The following is a 21085-nucleotide window of genomic DNA, read 5'->3' on the forward strand; positions in this document are numbered from 1 at the left end:
GGGCACAGTGTAGAGCGAGCTTTACTCTGTATCTAACCCGTGCTGTACCTGCCCTGGGAGTGTTTGATGGGGCAGTGTAGAGGGAGCTTTACTCTGTATCTAACCCATGCTGTACCTGCCCTGGGAGTGTTTGATGGGTCAGTGTAGAGGGAGCTTTACTCTGTATCTAACCCATGCTGTCCCTGTTTAGTTCATCCTACAAGTGCATCATTACAATGAGGCCCTTTCTCCCTGATCAGGTGGATGGTAAAGATACTCTGGCACTACGCGAAGAAGAGCAGGGAGTTTTCCTGGTGCCCTGATCACACCCTCAAGCAACACTGCCAAAAAACAGATTAACTGGTCATTCATCTCTTTGCTGATTTTGGGATCTTGCTGTGTGCAAAGTTGCTGCCATGGAGGGCTATAATAATAACTGCACTTCAAAGGAATTTATTGTACTTGAAGCATTTGGGTTATTTCTGAAAGTTGTGAGCAGAGTTATATAAATGCAAGTCTTTTTTTGATGCTAGCACTGGGTTGCTGAAATGAAATTGTCCACACTCTGGAATTCCCAACCTAAACCCCTCCACATCTCCCCCTTCCTCTTCTCCTTGAACACCCTCCTTAAAACCCCTGCTCTTAGCCAATCTTTTGGTTACCCTTCCCAATATGTCCTTCTTTGGCTCGGCGTCTATTTTTTAAAATCTGATTACACCTCTATGAAGCAGCTTTTATGCTAAAGGTACTTTAGAAATTCAAGTTGTTCAGTTGTCCCAGCACTAATATCCCTCCTTTTCAAGAGCGTAAAATTCACACAATGAGCCTGCCTGACACCAATGAAAAAGGAATTTACATTTATATAGCGCCTTTCATGACCTCAAAATGTTCCAAAGCACTTCACAGCCAATGAAATTCTTTTGAAGTGTAGTCACTGTACTAACGTAGGAAACACGACAGCCAATTTGCGCACTGCAAGCTCCTACAAATAGCAATATGATAATGACCAGATCATTTTTTTTACTGATGTTGATGGAGGGATAAATATTGGCCAGGACACTGGGGATAAGGCCCCTGCTCTTCTTTGAAATAGTGTCATGGGATCTTTTACGTCCACCTGATAGAGCAGACGGGGCCTCGGTTTAAAGTCTCATCTGGATGACGGATGATGGTGAGCAGGGCAACTGGGAGCTACAGCTGGCCTTGCTTATAGATAGCAGTAATTCAGTGAGAGGGAGCGGCCCTAGTATTGCACCATCACTTGTCCTCTCACACCAGCCCTGCTGTTACACCTTCAGAGACAGCCATCTTACCTCTTCAGCAGGTTATTGGAGGGAATCAGGCCCGCACACCGAGAGAGAGTTGTGATATTCTGGGCCTGCCACCAGAGCGCATCATTCTGATCGACAATCTGCAGGATGTCTCCTCTCCTGAACTTCAGGCCGGCTTCGGGACAGGGGATGGCGGGATCGTACTGCGGGCAGTAATCTACCAGCGCTCTGACATAAATCTGCAGGAAAGGAGGAATTTCAAATAGTTCTGCGTCAGGTGCTGCTACAAAGAGTGTGTGATCAATGGTTTAAAAAGAAAAAATATACTGAGAAAAATTCAGAAAAAAACGTTAAATCTGAAGCAAAAATAGAGGATGCTGGAAATACACAGCAGGTCAGTCAGCAGCTGAAAGAGAACAGGGCGGGTTACCGTTTGGAGTCTAGACCTTTCACCAGAGCTGGGAAAGGAGGGGGGTGGGGGTGGGCGACCCCCTTTTTAGGGCTGATCAAAGCAAAGGGGAAGGGGGATAGGAGGGGGGAACAGCAGGGGATGTTCAATACTGTTCATGAGTTTTTAACAAGCTGCAGAGGGGGAAAGTATTGGATGAAATACAAAGGTTATCCCAAGACACCATCCATCGCACAAGCTCCCACATCTGGCATATCACCAGTGATGTTCAACGTAATTCCAGAGATAACCGCATCTTCCACTCCCCTCCCACCTCTTCTGTTTCTGGTGCTTCCCATCCAACCAGAGCAGATACAATGCTTGTTCATTTGTTTCTTCCTACTGGGTCTTTTATTGTGGCCACTTTAGAGGACTAGTAATGTAAATTATGTGAACAATCTCTAGTTCACGGCATAGCATTATTACACAGCAGTTGGCACTTCTGAGTTCATCACCCATAGCGGAATCAATAATTTAAGGTGGATAAGGAGTTAATGTTTAGTGTAATTAAAGTAACTAGAGTTGCTATGCTAATTATCAGAGAACGTGAATATTGAATATCTAAGAACACTAATTCAGTAAAAGACAGTAGGGAGATATTAGGACGGGTGACCAAACCTGGTCACAGAAGTAGGTTTTATGGAGCTTCTTAAAGGAGGAGAGGTTTAGGGAGGGAATACTAGACCTTAGCGGCTAGGCAGTTGAAGGCACGGCCGCCAGTGGTGGGGCAGTGATTGATTATCCTATTACCATCCTAATAATGCAATCCATTAACTAATGTTTTCTGCTGGGTGTCCTGTTAGTTACTGAGCTCAGCTTCTAACCCCATATACGCTCCATCACAAAGACTGCCTACTTCCACCTCTATAACATCGCTGGCCTTCACGCCTATCTCACCCCATCTGCAACTGAAACCCTCATCCATGCCTTTGTCACCTCCAGGCTCGACTATTCCAATGCTCTCCTGGTCGGTCTCTCATCCTTCACACACTGTAATCTCCAGTTCATCCAAAAATCTGCTGCTTATAACATGCACCACATCTCCAAGTTTGCAGACAACACAAAGCTGGGTGGGCGTGTGTGCTGTGAGGAGGATGCAGAGAAACTCCAGTATGATTTGGACAGGTTGGGTGATTGGGTAGATGCATGGCAGATGCAGTATAATGTGGATAAATGCAAGGTTATCCACTTTGGTGGCAAAAACAGGAAGACAGATTATTATCTGAACGGCAATAGATTGGGGAAAGGGGAAGTGCAACGAGACCTGGGTGTCCTTGTGCACCAGTCACTGAAGGTAAGCATGCAGGTGCAGCAGGCGGTTAAGAAGGGAAATGGTATGTTGGCCTTCATAGCGAGAGGATTCGAGTACAGGAGCAAGGATGTCTTGCTGCAGTTGTACAGGGCCTTGGTGAGACCACATCTTGAGTATTGTGTGCAGCTTTGGTCGCCTTATCTGAGGAAGGATGTTCTTGCCATGGAGGGAGTGCAGCGAAGATTCACCAGGCTGATACCTGGGATGGCAGGAATGACGTATGAGGAGAGATTGGGTCGATTAGGCTTATATTTGCTAGAGTTTAGAAGAATGAGAGGGGCTCTCATTGAAACTTATAAAATTCTAACAGGACTAGACAGACTAGATGCAGGAAGGATGTTCCCAATGGCAGGGGAGTCCAGGACCAGGGGTCACAGTCTAAGGATAAGGGGTAAGCCATTTAGGACTGAGATGAGGAGGAATTTCTTCACCCAGAGAGTGGTGAACCTATGGAATTCTCTACCACACAAGGCAGTTGAGGCCAACTTATTAAATATATTCAAGAAGGAGTTAGATATTTTCTTAAGGCTAAAGGGATCAAGGGATATGGGGAGAAAGCAGGGACAGGGTACTGAATTTGGATGATCAACCATGATCCCATTAAATGGTGGAACAGGCTCGAGGGGCTGAATGGCCTACTGCTGCTTCTATCTTCTATGTTTCTATGTTTCTACCAGGTCCCATTCGCCCATACCTGTCCCTGCGGATATACAGTGACTCACAGTTCCCCAAAGTATCTGCTCACCAGCATCCAGCTCATCTAAAACTCTGCTGCTTTATCCTATCCTGCAATATCCCACTGGAGAGTGATGAGACAGGGAGATAATGGGAGTGAGAATGGGAAGAGTGATGAGACAGGGAGATAGTGAGAGTGAGAGTGGGAAGCGTGATTTACTGCAAGATGCTGGGGGAGAGGAATAGTGAGGGAATAAGATGTAGAGAGAGAGTGAGAAATATGTGGGAAAAAGAGGTGTCAGCGAGTTCTGGTCGTGAAATAAACCTGGATGGAGAGGGACAGATTTTGGTGTGGTATAAAAGATGGGGAAAGAGATGGGCAACAGTTATACATTCCTTTCTGGTGCAAGAACACAAAAGGAAAATCGGCCCAACCATGGCTAAGAAAAGAAATTAAGGATAGTATTAGATCCAAAGAGGAGACATAAAAAGTTGCCAGAAAAATTAGCAAGCCTGAGGATTGGGAGCATTTTAGAGTTCTGCAAAAACGGACCAAGAGATTGATTAAGAGGGGAAAAATAGAGTATGAGAGTAAACTTGCAAGGAACATAAAAGCGGATTGTAAAAGCTTCTACACATATGTAAAAAGAAAAAGTTTAGTGAAGACAAATGTAGGTCCCTTACAGTCAGAAACAGGAGAATTTATAATGGGGAACAAGGAAATGGCAGAGCAATTAAACAAATACTTCGGTTCTGTCTTCACGGAAGAGGACACAAATAACTTTCCAGAAATGCTATGGAACCAAGGGTCTAGTGAGAAGGAGCAATTAAAGGAAATTAGTATTAGTAAAAAAATAGTGCTGGAGAAATTAATGGGACTGAAAGCTAATAAATCCCCAGGGCCTGATAATCTGCATCCCAGAGTACTAAAAGAGGTAGCCATGGAAATAGTGGATGCATTGGTTGTCATCTTCCAAAATTCTATAGATTATGGAACAGCTCCTGCAGATTGGAGGGTGGCAAATGTAACCCCACTATTTAAAAAAGGAGGGAGAGAGAAAACAGGAAACTACAGACCGGTTAGCCTAACATCAGTAGTAGGGAAAATGCTAGAGTCTTATTATAAAGGATGTGATAACAGGACGCTTAGAAAATATCAACTGGATTTGACAAAGTCAACATGGATTTATGAAAGGGAAATCGTGTTTGACAAACCTACTGGAGTTTTTTGAGGATGTAACTGGTAGAATAGATAAGGGAGAACAAGTGGATGTGGTATATTTGGATTTTCAGAAGGCCTTTGATAAAGTCCCACATAAGAGATTAGTGTGCAAAATTAAAGCACATGGGATTGGGGGTAATATACTGGCATGGATTGAAAATTGGTTAACAGACAGGAAACAGAGAGTAGGAATAAACGGGTCTTTTTCGGGGTGGCAGGCGGTGACTAGTGGGGTACCACAGGGATCAGTGCTTGGGCCCCAGCTATTCACAATATATATCAATGATTTGGATGAGGGAACCAAATACAATATTTCCAAATTTGCTGACGACACAAAACTAGGTGGGATTGTGAGTTGTGAGGAGGATGCAAAGAGGCTTCAAGGCGATTTAGACAAGTTGAGGGAGTGGGCAATTACATGGCAGATGCAGTATAACGTGGATAAATGTGAAGTTATCCACTTTGGTAGGAAAAACAGAAAGGCAGAGTATTATTTAAATGGTGATAGATTGGGAAATGTTGATGTACAAAGGGACCTGGGTGTCCTTGTACACCAGTCACTGAAAGCAAACATGCAGGTGCAGCAAGCAGTTAGGAAGGCAAATGGTATGTTGTAAGAAGATTTGAGTACAAGAGCAAGGATGTCTTACTACAGTTGTACAGGGCCTTGGTCAGACCACACCTGGAGTACTGTGTGTAGTTTTGGTCTCCTTACCTAAGAAAGGATATACTTGCCATAGAGGGAGTGCAGCGAAGGTTCACCAGACTGATTCCTGGGATGGCAGGACTGTCGTATGAGGAGAGATTGGGTCGACTAGGCCTGTATTCACTAGAGCTTGGAAGAATGAGAGGGGATCTCATTGAAATGTATAAAATTCTGACAGGGCTAGACAGACTGGATGCAGGGAGGATGTTTCTGCTGGCTGGGGGGGTCTAGAATGAGGGGCCACAGTCTCAGGATACGGGGTAGAACATTTAGGACTGAGATGAGGAGAAATTTCTTCACTCAGAGGGTGTTGAACCTGTGAAATTCTCTACCACAGAAGGCTGTGGAGGCCAAGTCACTGAATATATTTAAACATAGAAACATAGAAGATAGGAGCAGGAGTAGGCCATTCGGCCCTTCGAGCCTGCTCCGCCATTCAATGAGATCATGGCTGATCATCCAAATTCAGTACCCTGTCCCTGCCTTCTCCCCATATCCCTTGATCCCTTTAGCCTCAAGAAATATATCTAACTCTTTCTTGAATATATTTAATGAACTGGCCTCCACCGCCCTCTGTGGTAGAGAATTCCACAGGTTCACCACGCTCTGGGTGAAGAAATTCCTCCTAATTTCAGTCCTAAATGGCTTACCCCTTCTCCTTAGACTGTGACCCCTGGTTCTGGACTCCCCGGCCATCAGAAACATCTTTCCTGCATCTAGTCTGTCCAGACCTGACAGAATTTTATAGGTTTTGATGAGATCCCCTCTCAATCTTCTAAACTCCAGTGAGTATAAGCCCAATCGACACAATCTCTCCTCATACGTCATTCCTGCCATCCCAGGTATCAGCCTGGTGAATCTTCGCTGCACTCCCTCCATGGCAAGAACGTCCTTCCTCAGGTAAGGCGACCAAAACTGCACACAATACTCAAGGTGCGGTCTCACCAAGGCCCTGTACAACTGCAGCAAGACATCCTTGTTCCTGTACTCGAACCCTCTTGCTACGAAGGCCAACATACCATTTGCCTTCTTAACCGCCTGCTGCACCTGCATGCTTACCTTCAGCGACTGGTGCACAATAACACCCAGGTCTCTTTGCACTTCCCCTTCTCCCAATCTACTGCCATTCAAATAATAATCTGCCTTCCTGTTTTTGCCACCAAAGTGGATAACCTCACATTTATCCACATTATAGTGCATTTGCCATGTTTCTGCCCAATCACCCAACCTGTCCAAATCGTACTGGAGTTTCACGACATCTTCCTCACAGCTTACCCTCCCACCCAGCTTTGTGTCGTCTGCAAATTTGGAGATATTACATCCAATTTCCTCGTCCAGATCATTCATATATATTGTGAATAGCTGGGGTCCTAGGACCGATCCTTGCGGTACCCCACTAGTCACTGCCTGCCACTCGGAAAACGACCCGTTTATTCCAACTCTTTGCTTTCTGTCCGCCAACCAGTTCTCTATCCAAATCAATACCTTGCCCCAATCCCATGTGCCTTAATTTTGCACGCTAATCTCTTATGTGGGACCTTATCGAAAGCCTTCTGAAAGTCCAAATACACCACATCCACTGGTTCTCCCTTATCTATTTTACCAGTTACATCCTCAAAAAATTCCAGTAGATTAGTCAAGCATGATTTACCTTTTGTAAATCCATGTTGACTTTGTCCGATCCTGTCACTGCTTTCCAAGTGCTCTGCTATTACATCTTTTATAATGGACTCTAGCATTTTCCCCACTACCGATGTCAGGCTTACTGGACTATAATTCCCCGCTTTTTCTCTACCACCTTTTTTGAATAGTGGGGCAACATTAGCTACCCTCCAATCCATGGGTACTGTTCCAGAGTCTATCGAGTTCTGGAAGATGACCAGCAATGCATCTACTATCTCTAGGGCCACTTCCTTAAATACCCTGGGATGTAGACCATCAGGCCCTGGGGATTTATCGGCCTTCAGTCCCATCAATTTTCCTAACACCATTTCCCTACAAATACTGATTTCTTTCAGTTCCTCCCTTTCATCAGACCCTATGTTCCCCGGCATCTCTGGGAGGTTATTTGTGTCCTCCTTTGTGAAGACAGAACCAAAGTATGTATTTAGTTGGTCTGCCATTTCCTTGTTTCCCATTATAAATTCCCCTGATTCTGACTGTATTGGACTTACGCTTGACTTCACCAATCTTTTTCTCTTCACATATCTATAAAAGCTTTTACAGTCAGTTTTTATGTTCCCTGATAGCTTACTCTCATATTCTATTTTCCCTTTCTTATTTAATCCCTTTGTCCTCCTTTGTTGACTCCTAAACTGCTCCCAATCCTCAGGATTATTGCTTTTTCTAGCCAATTTATATGTCCTCTCCTTGGATCTTATGCTATCCCTAATTTCCCTTGTTAGCCACGGTTGAGTCACCTTTTTTGTTTTATTTTTATGCCAAACTGGGATGAACAAATTCTGTAGCTCATCCATACGGTCTTTGAATGTTTGAAATTGCCTATCCACCGTCAACCCTTTGAGTGCCATTCCCCGATCAATCCTACCCAACTCGCTCCTCAGACCATCGCAGTTTCCTTTATTTAAATTGAGAACCCTTGCCTCTGAGTCAACTACTTCATTCTCCATCTTAATGAAGAATTCGATCATATTATGATCGCTCCGACCCAAGGGGCCTCGTACAACAAGATTGATAATTAATCCTTTCTCGTTACATAATACCCAGTCTAAGATGGCCTGATCTCTGGTTGGTTCCTCAACATATTGGTCCAGGAAACCATCCCGTAAACACTCCAGGAATTCCTCCTCCACAGTATTGTTACTAATTTGGTTAGCTCAATCTATATGTAGATTAAAGTCACCTATGATGACTGCTGTGCCCTTATTGCACGCTTCTTTAATTTCCCTTTTAATGCCATCCCCAAACTCTGCCTTACTGTTTGGAGGTCTATATACCATTCCCACTAATGTTTTTTTCCCCTTAGTATTTCTCAATTCTACCCATACAGATTCCACATCATCAGAGCTAATATCCTTCATTACAATTGTATTAATCCCTTCTTTAACCAGTAATGCTACCCCACCTCCCTTTCCTTTTTGCCTATCTTTCCTGAATATCGAATACCCCTGGATGTTGAGTTCCCAGTCTTGGCCATCCTTGAGCCACGTTTCCGTAATCCCAACCAAATCATATTTGTTTACCTCTATGTGCGCAGCCAATTCATCCACCTTATTACAAATGCTCCTCGCATTAAGACACAAAGCCTTCAGGCTTGTTTTTTTAACGCTCTTAGACCTATTAGAATTATTATTTACTGTGGCCACGTTTGATTTAAACCGTTGATTTCTCTGACTGCCACTTTTGTTTTTCTCCTTCCTATCTTTTGCTTTTATCCCTGTTTTCCTTTCCTCTGTCTCCCTGCTTAGGTTCCCAACCCCCTGCCATTTTAGTTTAAAAACCCCCGAACAGTGCTAGCAAACCTCCCCGCAAGGATATTTGTCCCACCCTGGTTCAGGTGCAACCCGTCCGACTTGTACAAGTCCCACCTTCCCCAGAAGCAGGCCCAGTGATCCAGGAAACTAAAGCCCTCCCTCCAGCACCAACTCTTTAGCCACGCATTCATCTGCTCTATCCTGCTATTCCTATACTCATTAGCACGTGGCACCGGGAGTAATCCAGAGATTACAACCTTTGAGGTCCTACTCTTTAATCTGCTACCTAGCTCCCTAAATTCTTGCTGCAGGACCTCATCCCTCTTCCTACCTATGTCGTTGGTCTCAATGTGAACCACGACCTCTGCCTGTTCACCCTCCCTCTTCAGAATGCCCTGCAGCCGTTCAGTGACATCCTTGACCCTGGCACCAGGGAGGCAACAAACCATCCTGGAGTCACGTCTATGGCCACAGAAATGCCTATCTGTTCCCCTTACAATAGAATCCCCTACCACTATTGCTCTCCCACTCTTTTTCCTCCCTTCCTGAGCAGCCTGAAGGAGATAGATAGATTTCTAGACACAAAAGGCATCAAGGGGTATGGGGAGAGAGCGGGAATATGGTATTGAGATAGAGGATCAGCCATGATCATATTGAATGGCAGAGCAGGCTCGAAGGGCTGAATGGCCTACTCCTGCTCCTATTTTTCTATGTTTCTATGGAAGAATGAGAGAGATGGGAAGGGACTGTGTAGCGGTGGTGGTGGTGGTGGTGGGGAGGGGGAGGGAGTTGGCGGGGGTCGGCAGGGAGAAGACAGCGCTATAGGTTAAGGTGAAGAGTCAAAGGTGACATAAATCTCACCTCAACACTGGGTAAGGTTCTATATAAAGCAAGCCCATCTCTGAGGGATAATCATTATGACACAGGCCTTACCGTATTTTGGGAGGAGCTCGCTGGTCGATGTGACACTGGAATAAGCTTGAAAGTGATGGTGCCTTCAGACTTGATCTATTCGAACAGGTAATGGATTAATTGTCACTTTTATCAAGTACATACTCACAAAAAGTATTGTACAATAATAGCAAAACAGTTCGGCAGTAAGGTATTTGAGCGGACATCTTTGTTCAACTGTATCTGCACCTGTCTGCTCATTGACCAACTCTGTCCACATCCCACTGCATTATTGCAGCTTGGTTAGATCATTGTGGCCCATAATCTGACTTCCGGCAGGTTAAGCCTGATGGGGAGGGCCAAAGCCGTTACTGCTCCCCCCACTCAGTCTTCAACGTAAATTGTTTAAAGAAGGACTCCACTGCCTAACTGCTCAAAAGGTTAAGATCGGGACAAGGCGGAAGGCAGCGGGATCAAAGCGGCCTCAATTTATAACCACCCCCACTGCGCCCCTCCCCCCACCCAGTTTCTGCCAGGTTGGGGGGTAGTTAAAATCAGGTCAATGTACCAGATTACACATAAAATGTAATCTTACTGAATCACACACAACAACTTGTATTTATATAGCGCCTTTAACGTAATAAAACATCACAAGGCTCTTCACAGGAGCATTACAGAACAAAATATGATGCCAAGCCACATAAGGAGCTATTAGGGCAGATGACCAAAAGCTTAGTCAAAGAGGTAGGTTTTAAGGAGCGTCTTAAAGGAGGAAAGAGAAGTAGAGAGTGGGAGATGTTTAGGGAGAGAATTTCAGAGCTTAGGGCCTTTGCAACTGAAGGCATGGCCACCAATGGTGGACTGATTAAATCAGGGATGCTCAAGAGGCCAGAATTAAAGGAGCGCAGGTATCTCAGAGAGTTGTAGGACTGGAGGAGATGACAGGGATAGGGAGGGGTGAGGCCATGAGGAATTTGAAAACAAGGATGAGGATTTTAAAATTGAGGCGTTGCTTAACCAGGAGCCAATGTAGGTCAGCGAGCACAGGGGTGATGGGTGAATGGGATTTGGTGCGAATTAGGACACGGGCAGCCAAGTTTTAGATGACTTCAAGTTTACAGAGGGTAGAACGTGGGAGGGCAGGAGTGTATTGGAATAGTCAAGTCTAAAGGTAACAAAGGCACGGATGAGGGTTTCAGCAGCAGATGAGCTGAGGCAGGGGCGGAGTCGAGCAATGTTCCGGAGGTGGAAATAGGCTTTCTTATTGATGGCGTGGATATATGGTCGGAAGCTCATCTCAGGGTCAAATACGGTAGCATAGTGGTTATGTTACTGGACTAGTAATCCAGAGGCCTAGACTAGTAATCCAGAGGCCTAGACTAGTAATCCAGAGGCCTGGACTAATGATCCAAAGACATGAGTTCAAATCCCACCATGGCAGCTGGGGAATTTAAATTCAATTAAATAAATCTGGAATAAAAAGCTGGTGACCATGAAACTACCGGATTGTCGTAAAAACCCATCTGGTTCACTAATGTCCTTTAGGGAAGGAAATCTGCCATCTTTACCCGGTCTGGCCTATATGTTATTCCAGACCCACAGCAATGTGGATGACTCTTAACTGCCCTCTGAAACGGTCCTCACCAAAATGGTGGCCACCGAGTAATCCGACTCCCGGCAGGTTAAGCCAGAGAAAGGCGCTAGGGTAGCGGCCGCCATTTTTCGACTGGATCATGGCAAAAACTCGTGGCGGTAAGTTGGCCAATTTCTAGGCCTCTGACTCTCCCTGGGGTACAGGTCCCTTCCTCTCCTCAAGGCTCTGATTCTCACTGGGATAGGAGTCCCCCCTCCCCTCAAGACTGTGACTCTCCTTGGGGTACTGGTCCCTTCCTCTAGGAGTGAAATTAGGAAACACTTCTACAAACAAAGGGTGGTAAAAGTTTGGAACTCTCTTCCGCAAATGGCAATTGATGCTGGATCAATTGTTAATTTTAAATCAGAGATTGATAGCTTTTTGTTAACCAAAGGGATATGGAGTTAGATCGCAGATCAGCCATGATCTCATTGAATGGAGGAACAGGCTCGAGGGGCTGAATGGCCTACTGTTCCTATGTTCCAATGTTCTACTGAAGACTTTGACTCTCACTGGGGTATAGTTCCTCCTGAAGCCGATAACCAATGGCAGGCATTTGGGCCGATGAACCCACACCCTGCTCCTTCTGGCCCACATGAAAACCTCACCTTGTTGGGCCTCTTTTGGCTCTGGCTGCTGTTCCCAACAGGTTTGGCATGGCGGGGAGATCACCACCGCTCCCCCACTCATGCCTCAGGTTATAATTACAGATTGTGCCCTGATTAAGTCATAGGAGCCTGTTCTACACATTTAAAGAGGACTCCAACGGCTTGTGGCCGGTGTCCTTGGTGCTTGAATTTAACTTGCAGTCGGCCAGACCGGGGTGAGAATGGTGAATGTCCTCCGCTCCATTTTAACTGCTCCCTCCCACCCGGGTTCTGCCTAGTGTAGGGTGGGGAGGGAGGTGGAAAGGGGGGAGGTTAAAATCAACTCCAGTAGGTAAATGACAAGGCAGTGTGGTACTGAGACACAAAGACCAAGTTGTACTGAGTAGGCCTACGATGAGTTATCTCATCTCAGTCAGGGCAGGACTCAGAGGAGCAAACTGGCCTCAGGATGGGCCAGGGCTCCTGGTCACCCCCCCAGTGACTTCTGCTGGAAAGTGTGTGGATGTGGGCTGAGGATAGGATTGGGGGCCCTTACAGTCACAAATCCAGCCGACACCCACAGACGAGTGCTACATGTGGAGGCCGAACACCTGGGTGAAGTACTGGAGGGCAGCCAGTGCCTCGGGTCCCAGCCAGTGGCAGCGCCTTTTGGAGAGGGTATAATACTGGGGGCAGGAAGGATAGCCATGAATACAGAGAGGAAGCAGCAGTTACGCTGCAAGAAGTTGTTACCAGGAGCTGGATGATATTTTCGGGCTCAAGCCCAACAACAGGTATCCCGTTTACCTCGACCAGCTTATCGCCAGCAAACAGCAACCCTGAAACGACAGACAAGCAGTGCCTGTTAGTATATGGCAGTGGATTGCGTTTATTAGCACTCTACCAAGAGTCTATGGCTAACAACCCCACCGCACCCCACCCACCCCTCAACCTCACCCCATTTCCTGTTTTTCTTTTGCTTCCAACTCCTTCCAGGCGACTATAGGGGGACGTCAGTAATATCAGCCAATCTGCAGACCGTGCAAGTATCTACCAGGTGACTGATGCCTTGTTTGTGAAAGCAAACACCTTCAGCTCTTCCCCCATGGACAAGTGGAAGCAGCGGGAGAGGATCCAGGTAGGGGAGGGTTGTGCAAACTGTAGGATTACGCAAAGTACCGGACACAAACATTGCCCTCCTTACCACAACACTGTGGGCTTCCATGTCATCAGTGTGCAGTTAGCCTGTGACTATCTGCACAGGATCATGCAGCTCACTGCCCACTTTCCCAGCAGCTGCCATGAAACCTTCATCTTACACTAGTACCCCTGCCCCTACCTCTCAGAGCACCCACAGAGCATCGGTGACCAGTACACCTGGTGAGACTAGAAATGGCAGGAGTGGGTCCCACCTGGGTCTCCAGACTGAGGATTATGGCCTGAAAATATTGTTATTAATTTTACAGGGGGGCAGTGCTTGCATCTGTTTAAGGGGAGAGGAGCCTGACTTCTCCCCCAGACAGGGCACAGTATGTGGACTTTGGAGGAAGACAAGTGTGAGATGAACCTTTCGTGGTGGGCACCCGCCATTGGGATTTAAAGGATGGGACTTCCCCCAACCATGGATTATAGACCGGTAAGCCTAACATCGGTAGTGGGGAAAATGCTAGAGTCCATTATCTATATATATAAAACGGTATGTCTCTCTGTCTGTCTCTCTGTCTGTCTCTCTGTCCGGCTATACAATCAAAAGTTATAGAGCGTACCTACACATATGTTATATCAAAAAAAAGCTCATCATTAGGGGACTCTTGTAGGTGTATTTACTTTTTGCTCGGACAAAAATTGTGCCGAAGGTATCCAAAAAACGTTCAAAATTCCGCTCATTATCCGCTCATTTGCATCGAGTGGGGGCGGGTTCATTGTGTGTGCGGGCGGGCCATCCTACAGTTGAGTGACGTGATGATTGACCAATCCTACAGTTCAGTGACCTGACGGTTGACCAATCGGTGCGTGTGTGGGCGGGCCTTATCATTCTGAACCGAGGTGAGTGGCCGCCATCCTGATTCCATACTGTTCATTTCTTTTTCCCACTTTCTGCGTGTTTCTTTTCAAATCTACATTTCCAGCAAAAAAAAAGTTGCTTTTAAAACACAAATTGTTTTTTAAAAATGTTAATTAATTTGTAAATCTTTTCTCTAACATCTAGAATTTTCCTACCTTTCACCGTTTTTCCAGGCCTGTAAGCCTGGGCCTCTGTTGCCCAGCCACGCCCGAGCTAGGCACCTCCCATCGCGCTCAACAAGCCTCGCGATCGCCGCCATCTTTGTGAAGGCTGGAGGGGGCGGGCCTGAGCCGATCGTCGCCACCGCCGCCATCTTAGTAAAGGCGGGTGGGGCAGGAGTCAGCGCGCGCGACTTGAGTCCGGCCGGGTCTCACGCGGTAGGTTGCGCGGCGGCGTCTCTCTCTCTGCTCTTGAATCCGGCTCGGACGGGGAGCGGGGCTCTGGAGATCGGGGTTCGGCAGATCGGGGCTGGGGGGGGGCGGGGCTCGGGAGATCGGGCCTCGGGAGATCGGGGGGGCGGGGCTCGGGGGATCGGGGGCGGGGCTCGGGAGATCGGGCCTCGGGAGATCGGGGCTCGGGAGGGCGGGGGGCGGGGCTCGGGAGATCGGGCCTCGGGAGGGCGGGGGGCGGGGCTTGGAAGATCGGGGCTCGGGAGATCGGGGGGCGGGGCTCGGGAGATCGGGGTCGGGGCTCGGGGAGGCGGGGGGCGGGGCTCGGGGGGGCGGGTGGTGGGGCTCGGGCTGACGGGGCTCTCCCCTCCCCTCCCCCCTCTCCCCCTCCCCCTCCTTCCCCCTCCCCCTTCTTCCCCCTCCCCTCTCCCTTCTTCCCCCCTCCCCCCTTCTCTTTCTTCCCCCCTCCCCCTTCTTCCCCGTCCCCCTCCCCCTTCTTCCCCCCTCCCCCTCCCCCTTCTTCCCCCCTCCCCCTCCCTCTTCTTCCCCCTCCCCCTCCCTCTTCTTCCCCCCCCTTCATCCCCCTCCCCCTTCTTCCCCCTCCCCTTTCCTCCCCTTCCCCCTTCGCTTCTTCCACCCTTCCCCCTCCCCCTTCTTCCCCTTCCCCCCTCCCCCTTCTTCCCCCTCCCCCCTCCCCCTTCTTTCCCCCTCCCCCTCCCCCTTCTTTCCCCCTCCCGTCCCCTTCTTTCCCCCTCCCCCTTCTTCCCCCTCCCCCTCCCCTTCTTCCCCCCTCCCCCCTCCCCCTTCTTCCCCCCTCCCCCTTCTTCCCCCCTCCCCATCCCCCTTTCCCCCCTTCTTCCCCCTCCCTCCTCCCCCTTCTTCCCCCGCCCCCTTCTTCCCCCCTCCCCCTTCTTCCCCCCTCCCCCCTCCCCCTTCTTCCCCCTCCCCTTCTTTCCCCCTCCCCCTCCTCCCTCCCCTTTCTTCCCCCTCCCCCTCCCACTTCTTCCCCCTCCCCCTTCTCCCCCTCCCCTTCTTCCCCCCTCCCCCTTCTCCCCCTTCCCCCTCCCCCTTCTTCCCCCTCCCCTCCCTTCTACCCCCTCCCCCTTCTTCCCCCTTCCCCTTCTTCCCCCTCCCCCTTCTTCCCCCCTCCCCCTTCTTCCCCCTGCCCCCTCCCCCTTCTTCCCCCTCCCCCTTCTTCCCCCTCCCCTCCCCCTTCTTCCCCCTCCCCTCCCCCTTCTTCCCCCCTCCCCCTTCATCCCCCCTCCCCCTTCTTCCCCCCTCCCCTCCCCCTTCTTCCCCCTCCCCCTTCTTCCCCCTGCCCCTTCTTCCCCCTCCTCCCCCCACCCCTTCTTCCCCTCCCCCTTCTTCCCCCCTCCCCCTCCCCCTTCTTCCCCCTCCCCCTTCTTCCCCCCTCCCCCTTCTTCCCCCCTCCCCCTCCCTTCTTCCCCCTCCCCCTCCCTTCTTCCCCCCTCCCCCTCCCCCTTCTTCCCCCATCCCCCTCCCCCTTCTTCCCCCCTCCCCCTTCTTCCCCCTCCCCCTTCTTCCCCCCTCCCCCTCCCCCTTCTTCCCCCCCCTCCCCCTTCTTCCCCCTCCCCTCCCCCTTCTTCCCCCTCCCCCTTCTTCCCCCTCCCCCTTCTCCCCCCTCCCCCTCCCCCTTCTTCCCTCCTCCCCCTCCCTTCTTCCCCCCTCCCCCTCCCCCTTCTTCCCCCTCCCCCTTCTTCCCCCTCCCCCCTCCCCCTCCCCCTTCTTCCCCCCTCCCCTCCCTTCTTCCCCCTCCCCATCCCCTTCTTCCCCCCTCCCCCTTCTTCCCCTTCTTCCCCCTCCCCCTTCTTCCCTCCTCCCCCTTCTTCCCCCTCCCCCTTCTCCCCCCTTCTTCCCCCTCCCCCTTCTTCCCCCCTCCCCCTTCTTCCCCCCTTCTTCTCCCTCCCCCTTCTTCCCCCCTCCCCCTTCTTACTCCCCTGCCCCTTCTTCCCCCTCCCCCTTCTTCCCCCCCTTCTTCCCCCCTCCCCCTTCTCCCCCCTCCCCCTTCTTCCCCCCTTCTTCCCCCCCTCCCCTCCCCCTTATTCCCCCTCCCCCTTATTCCCCCTCCCCCTTCTTCCCCCCTCCCCTTTCCTCCCCCTCCCCCTTTCCTCCCCCTCCCCCTTTCCTCCCCCCTCCCCCTTTCCTCCCCCCCTCCGCCTTTCCTCCCCCCTCCCTCTTTCCTCCCCCTCCCCCTTTCCTCCCCCTCCCCCTTTCCTCCCCCCTTTCCTCCCCCCCTTTCCTCCCCCCTCCCCTCCCCCTTTCCTCCCCCTCCCCTCCCCCTTTCCTCCCCCTCCCCCTTTCCTCCCCCTCCTCCTTTCTTCTCCCGCCTCCCCTTCCCCCCTTCCCCCCAGTCGCTCTCTCTCTTCCTCCCAGTTGCTCTCTCTCTTCCCCCCAGTCTCTCGCTCTCTCTCTTCCCCCCAGTCTCTCGCTCTCTCTCTTCCCCCCAGTCGCTCTCTCTCTTCCCCCCAGTCGCTCTCTCTCTCTCTTCCAACAACAACATGCCCTCAAAAGACCCTCGGCACCGCCGGGCACTTCAGCTTAAAAGATGTAACAGCAGAGCACTTGGAAAACAGTGACAGGATTGGTCAAAGTCAACATGGATTTACAAAAGGTAAATCGTGCTTGACTAATCTACTGGAATTCTTGGAGGATGTAACTGGTAGAATAGATAAGGGCGAACCAGTGGATGTGGTATATTTGGACTTTCAGAAGGCTTTCGATAAGGTCCCGCATAAGGGATTAGCGTGCAAATTTAAAGCACATGGGATTGGGGGTAAGGTATTGACTTGGATAGAGAACTGGTTGGCAGACAGGAAGCAAAGAGTTGGAATAAACGGGTCTTTTTCCGAGTGGCAGGCAGTGACTATGCTAGGACCCCAGCTATTCACAATATATATTAATGATCTAGACGAGGGGACTAGATGTGACATCTCCAAGTTTGCAGACACAAAGCTGGGTGGGCGTGTGTGCTGTGAGGAGGATGCAGAGAAACTCCAGTATGATTTGGACAGGTTGGGTGATTGGGCAGATGCATGGCAGATGCAGTATAATGTGGATAAATGCGCGGTTATCCACTTTGGTGGCAAAAACAGGAAGACAATATCTGAACGGCAATAGATTGGGAGAAGGAGAAGTGCAATGAAACCTTTGTGTCCTTGTGCACCAGTCGCTGAAGGTAAGCATGCAGGTGCAGCAGGCGGTTAAGAAGGCAAATGGTATGTTGGCCTTCATAGCGAGAGGATTCGAGTATAGGAGCAAGGATGTCTTGCTGCAGTTGTACAGGGCCTTGGTGAGATCACACCTTGAGTATTGTGTACAGTTTTGATCACCTTATCTGAGGAAGGATGTTCTTGCCATGGAGGGAGTGCAACGAAGATTCACCAGACTGATACCTGGGATGGCAGGAATGACGTATGAGGAGAGATTGGGTTGATTGGGCTTATATTCGCTGGCGTTTAGAAGAATGAGAGGGGATCTCATTGAAACTTATAAAATTCTAACAGGACTAGACAGACTAGATGCAGGAAGGATGTTCCCGATGGCCGGGGAGTCCAGAACCAGGGGTCACAGTCTAAGGATAAGGGGTAAGCCATTTAGGACAGAGATGAGGAGGAATTTCTTCACCCAGAGAGTGGTGAACCTGTGGAATTCTCTACCACAGAAGGCAGTTGAGGACAATTCATTAAATAAATTCAAGAAGGAGTTAGATATATTTCTTAAGGCTAAAGGGATCAAGGGATATGGGGAGAAAGCAGGGACAGGGTACTGAATTTGGATGATCAGCCATGATCTCGTTGAATGGCAGAGCAGGCTCGAGGGGCTGAATGGCCTACTCCTGCTCCTATCTTCTATGTTTCTATGTTTCTATGTACCCGACCCACCCACTGCTGGTTTTCAACCCCGATCTGTCTTGCTGTAGCACCACCCCCTCAATCCCCGCCGGGTGTAGAACCTCCCCCCCTCGGCCGGGTGTAGAATCTCCCCCCCCCACAACTGACCCCCCACCCCCACCCCCCGGTGTAGAACTCCCCCTGGGGTAGAGTCCCCGAACCCACCTGGTGTAGAGCCCCCCACCCTCCGGTGGAGAGCCCCCCTTGCTAGTGTTGTGCCCTCCTCCCCCCGGTGTAGAACCATGACCTTGTCCTTCTAGGTGGCAGAGTTCGCGGGTTTCGGAGGTGTTGTCAAAGAAGTCTTGGCGAGTTGCTGCAGTGCATCTTGTAGATCTGCAGCCACGGTACGCCGGTGGTGGAGGGAGTGAATGTTTAAAGTGGTGGATGAGGGGCCGAACAAATGGATTGCTTTGTCCTGGATGGTATCGAGCTTCTTGAGTGTTGTTGGAGCTGTACTCATCCAGGCAAGTGGAAAGTATTCCATCACACTCCTAACCTGTGCCTTGTAGAGGGGGAGTCAGGAGGTGAGTCACTCGCTGCAGAATACCCAGCCTCTGATCCGCTTTTGTAGCCATAGTATTAAGTTAAGTCTAATTAAGTTTCTGGTCAATGAACCCCAGGATGTTGATGGTGGGGGATTCAGCAATGGTAATGCCGTTGAATGTCAAGGGGTGGCGGTTAGACCCTCCCTTGTTGGAGATAGTCATTGCCTGGTGCAAATGTTACTCATCATTTATCAGCCCAAACCTGAATGTCGTCCAGGTCTTGCAGCACATGGACTGCTTCATTATCTGAGGAGTCGCGAATAGATCTGAAAACTGTGCAATCATCAGCAAACATCCCCACTTCTGACCTTAGGATGGAGGAACGAATTGATGAAGCAGCATTGTGGGACTAGGAGGTGTAGGGAGTGCTCCTGCAGGCTCCACAAGGTAGGTTTAGGCCTCCCCTGCCCCATCATCACCCCGCCCACCCACCCCGCCTTCCCTCTGGCGAGCTCCTCCCGAAATCTGCTCCCCATGACGCACCTTCCTGCCGGCGCCGTCTTGCCGCTTGAACTTCCGCTCCCGCCCGCCCGCCCGCCAGGCTAGCTGCAGCTTCCACCCCCCACCCCCACCCGGTATTGGGGGGCCTGCAACTGAGGTCCGGGCGATCATGCTACCGAAGACGTTTGATGCCCGTCCACCCGAACCCTGCCCTTCGTTAAAATTTGCTCGGGTGGGTTCCAACCACGCTGATAATCCCCAGCACTCACTCAATGCCGGCTGCAGTTAGGAACATAAGAACATAAGAAATAGGAGCAGGAGTAAGCAGTTTGGCCCTTCGCGCCTGCTCCACCATTCAATAAGATCATTGCTGATCTTCGACCTCAACTCCACTTTCCTGAAATATCCCCATATCCCTTGATTCCCTTAATATTCAAAAATCTATCGATCTCTGTCTATGGATTGGAAAGTGGCAAATGTGACATTGTTCAAGAAAGGGTGTAAGGACAATCCTAGTAACTACAGGCCGGTCAGTTTAACATCAGTGGTGGGTAAAGTTTTAGAAAAAATAATCAAGGAAAAAATTCATGGGCTCTTGGAGAGGTTTAAGCTAATTAAGGCGCGCCAACATGGATTTGTAAAAGACAGATCATGTTTGACTAATCTAATTGAATTTTTTGATGAAGTAACAGGGAGGATCGATGAAGGGAATGCAATGGAAGGCGTTTGACAAAGTACCACATAGAAGGCTGGTTAACAAAATTAAGGCTCATGGAATAGGTGGGTCAGTGACAGCTTGGATAAGGATTTGGCTTAAGGACAGAAAACAGCGACTTGGGATAAATGGTTGTTTTTCAGACTGGAGGATGGTAGACAGTGGTGTTCCCCAAGGGTCAGTGCTGGGGCCACTGCTTTTGTTGATATATGTAAATGACCTGGATATTGGAATACAGAGTAGAATTTCTAAATTTGCCGATGACACCAAACTTAGGGTGTGGCAAACAGTGATGATGATATCAATCGACTGCAACAGGACATAGAAAGGCTAGCAGAATGGGCAGACAAGCGGCAGATGGAATTTAATACAGAGAAGCGTGAGGTGATGCATTTTGGCAGAAGGAACAGGGAGAGGCAATATACATTTAATGGCACAGTTTTAAAGAGTGTGCAGGGACAGAGGGACCTGGGAGTTAATGTGCATAGGTCCCTGAAGGTGGCAGGACATATTGAGAGAGTGGTTAGCAAAGCATATGGGATCTTGGGCTTCATAAATAGAGGTATTGAGTACAAAAGTAGAGAAGTTATGCTGAACCTTTATAAAGCGCTGCTTAGGCCACAACTGGCGTATTGAGTCCGGTTCTAGTCAGCACTCTTTAGGAAGGATGTGAAGGCCCTTGAGAGGGTGCAGAGGAGATTTACCAGAATGGTTCTGGGGATGGGGGATCTTAGCTACAAGGACAGGTTGGAGAAGCTGGATTTGTTTTCATTAGAGCAAAGGAGGTTGCGGGGTGATTTGATAGAGGTGTACAAGATTATGACGGGTTTGGATAGGCTAGACTGGGAAAGGCTGTTCCCA

At 49.5% G+C, this 21085-nt stretch overlaps 1 protein-coding gene across 6 annotated transcripts in view; it reads right to left on the bottom strand.

The window, feature by feature from the left end:
• The window catches only part of LOC147120072 (MAGUK p55 subfamily member 4-like), a 391734-nt gene that overhangs the window by 91870 nt on the left and 278779 nt on the right, over window positions 1-21085 (bottom strand). For 5 of the 6 annotated variants that reach the window (XM_085985616.1, XM_085985613.1, XM_085985611.1 and 2 more), the window contains 3 exons: window positions 12912-12997; window positions 9981-10055; window positions 1293-1489 (listed from right to left, as the gene is read on the bottom strand). In XM_085985616.1, the coding sequence (XP_085841742.1) occupies window positions 1293-1489; window positions 9981-10055; window positions 12912-12997 (358 nt within the window). The remainder of the gene's footprint in view (window positions 1-1292; window positions 1490-9980; window positions 10056-12911; window positions 12998-21085) is intronic. The other variant, XM_085985614.1, reaches the window with a different exon arrangement.

The sequence above is a fragment of the Somniosus microcephalus genome, chromosome 4, assembly GCF_052327205.1.
Source record: "Somniosus microcephalus isolate GS21.2 chromosome 4, FLI_Smic_1.0, whole genome shotgun sequence".
Taxonomy (NCBI): Eukaryota; Metazoa; Chordata; class Chondrichthyes; order Squaliformes; family Somniosidae; genus Somniosus; species Somniosus microcephalus.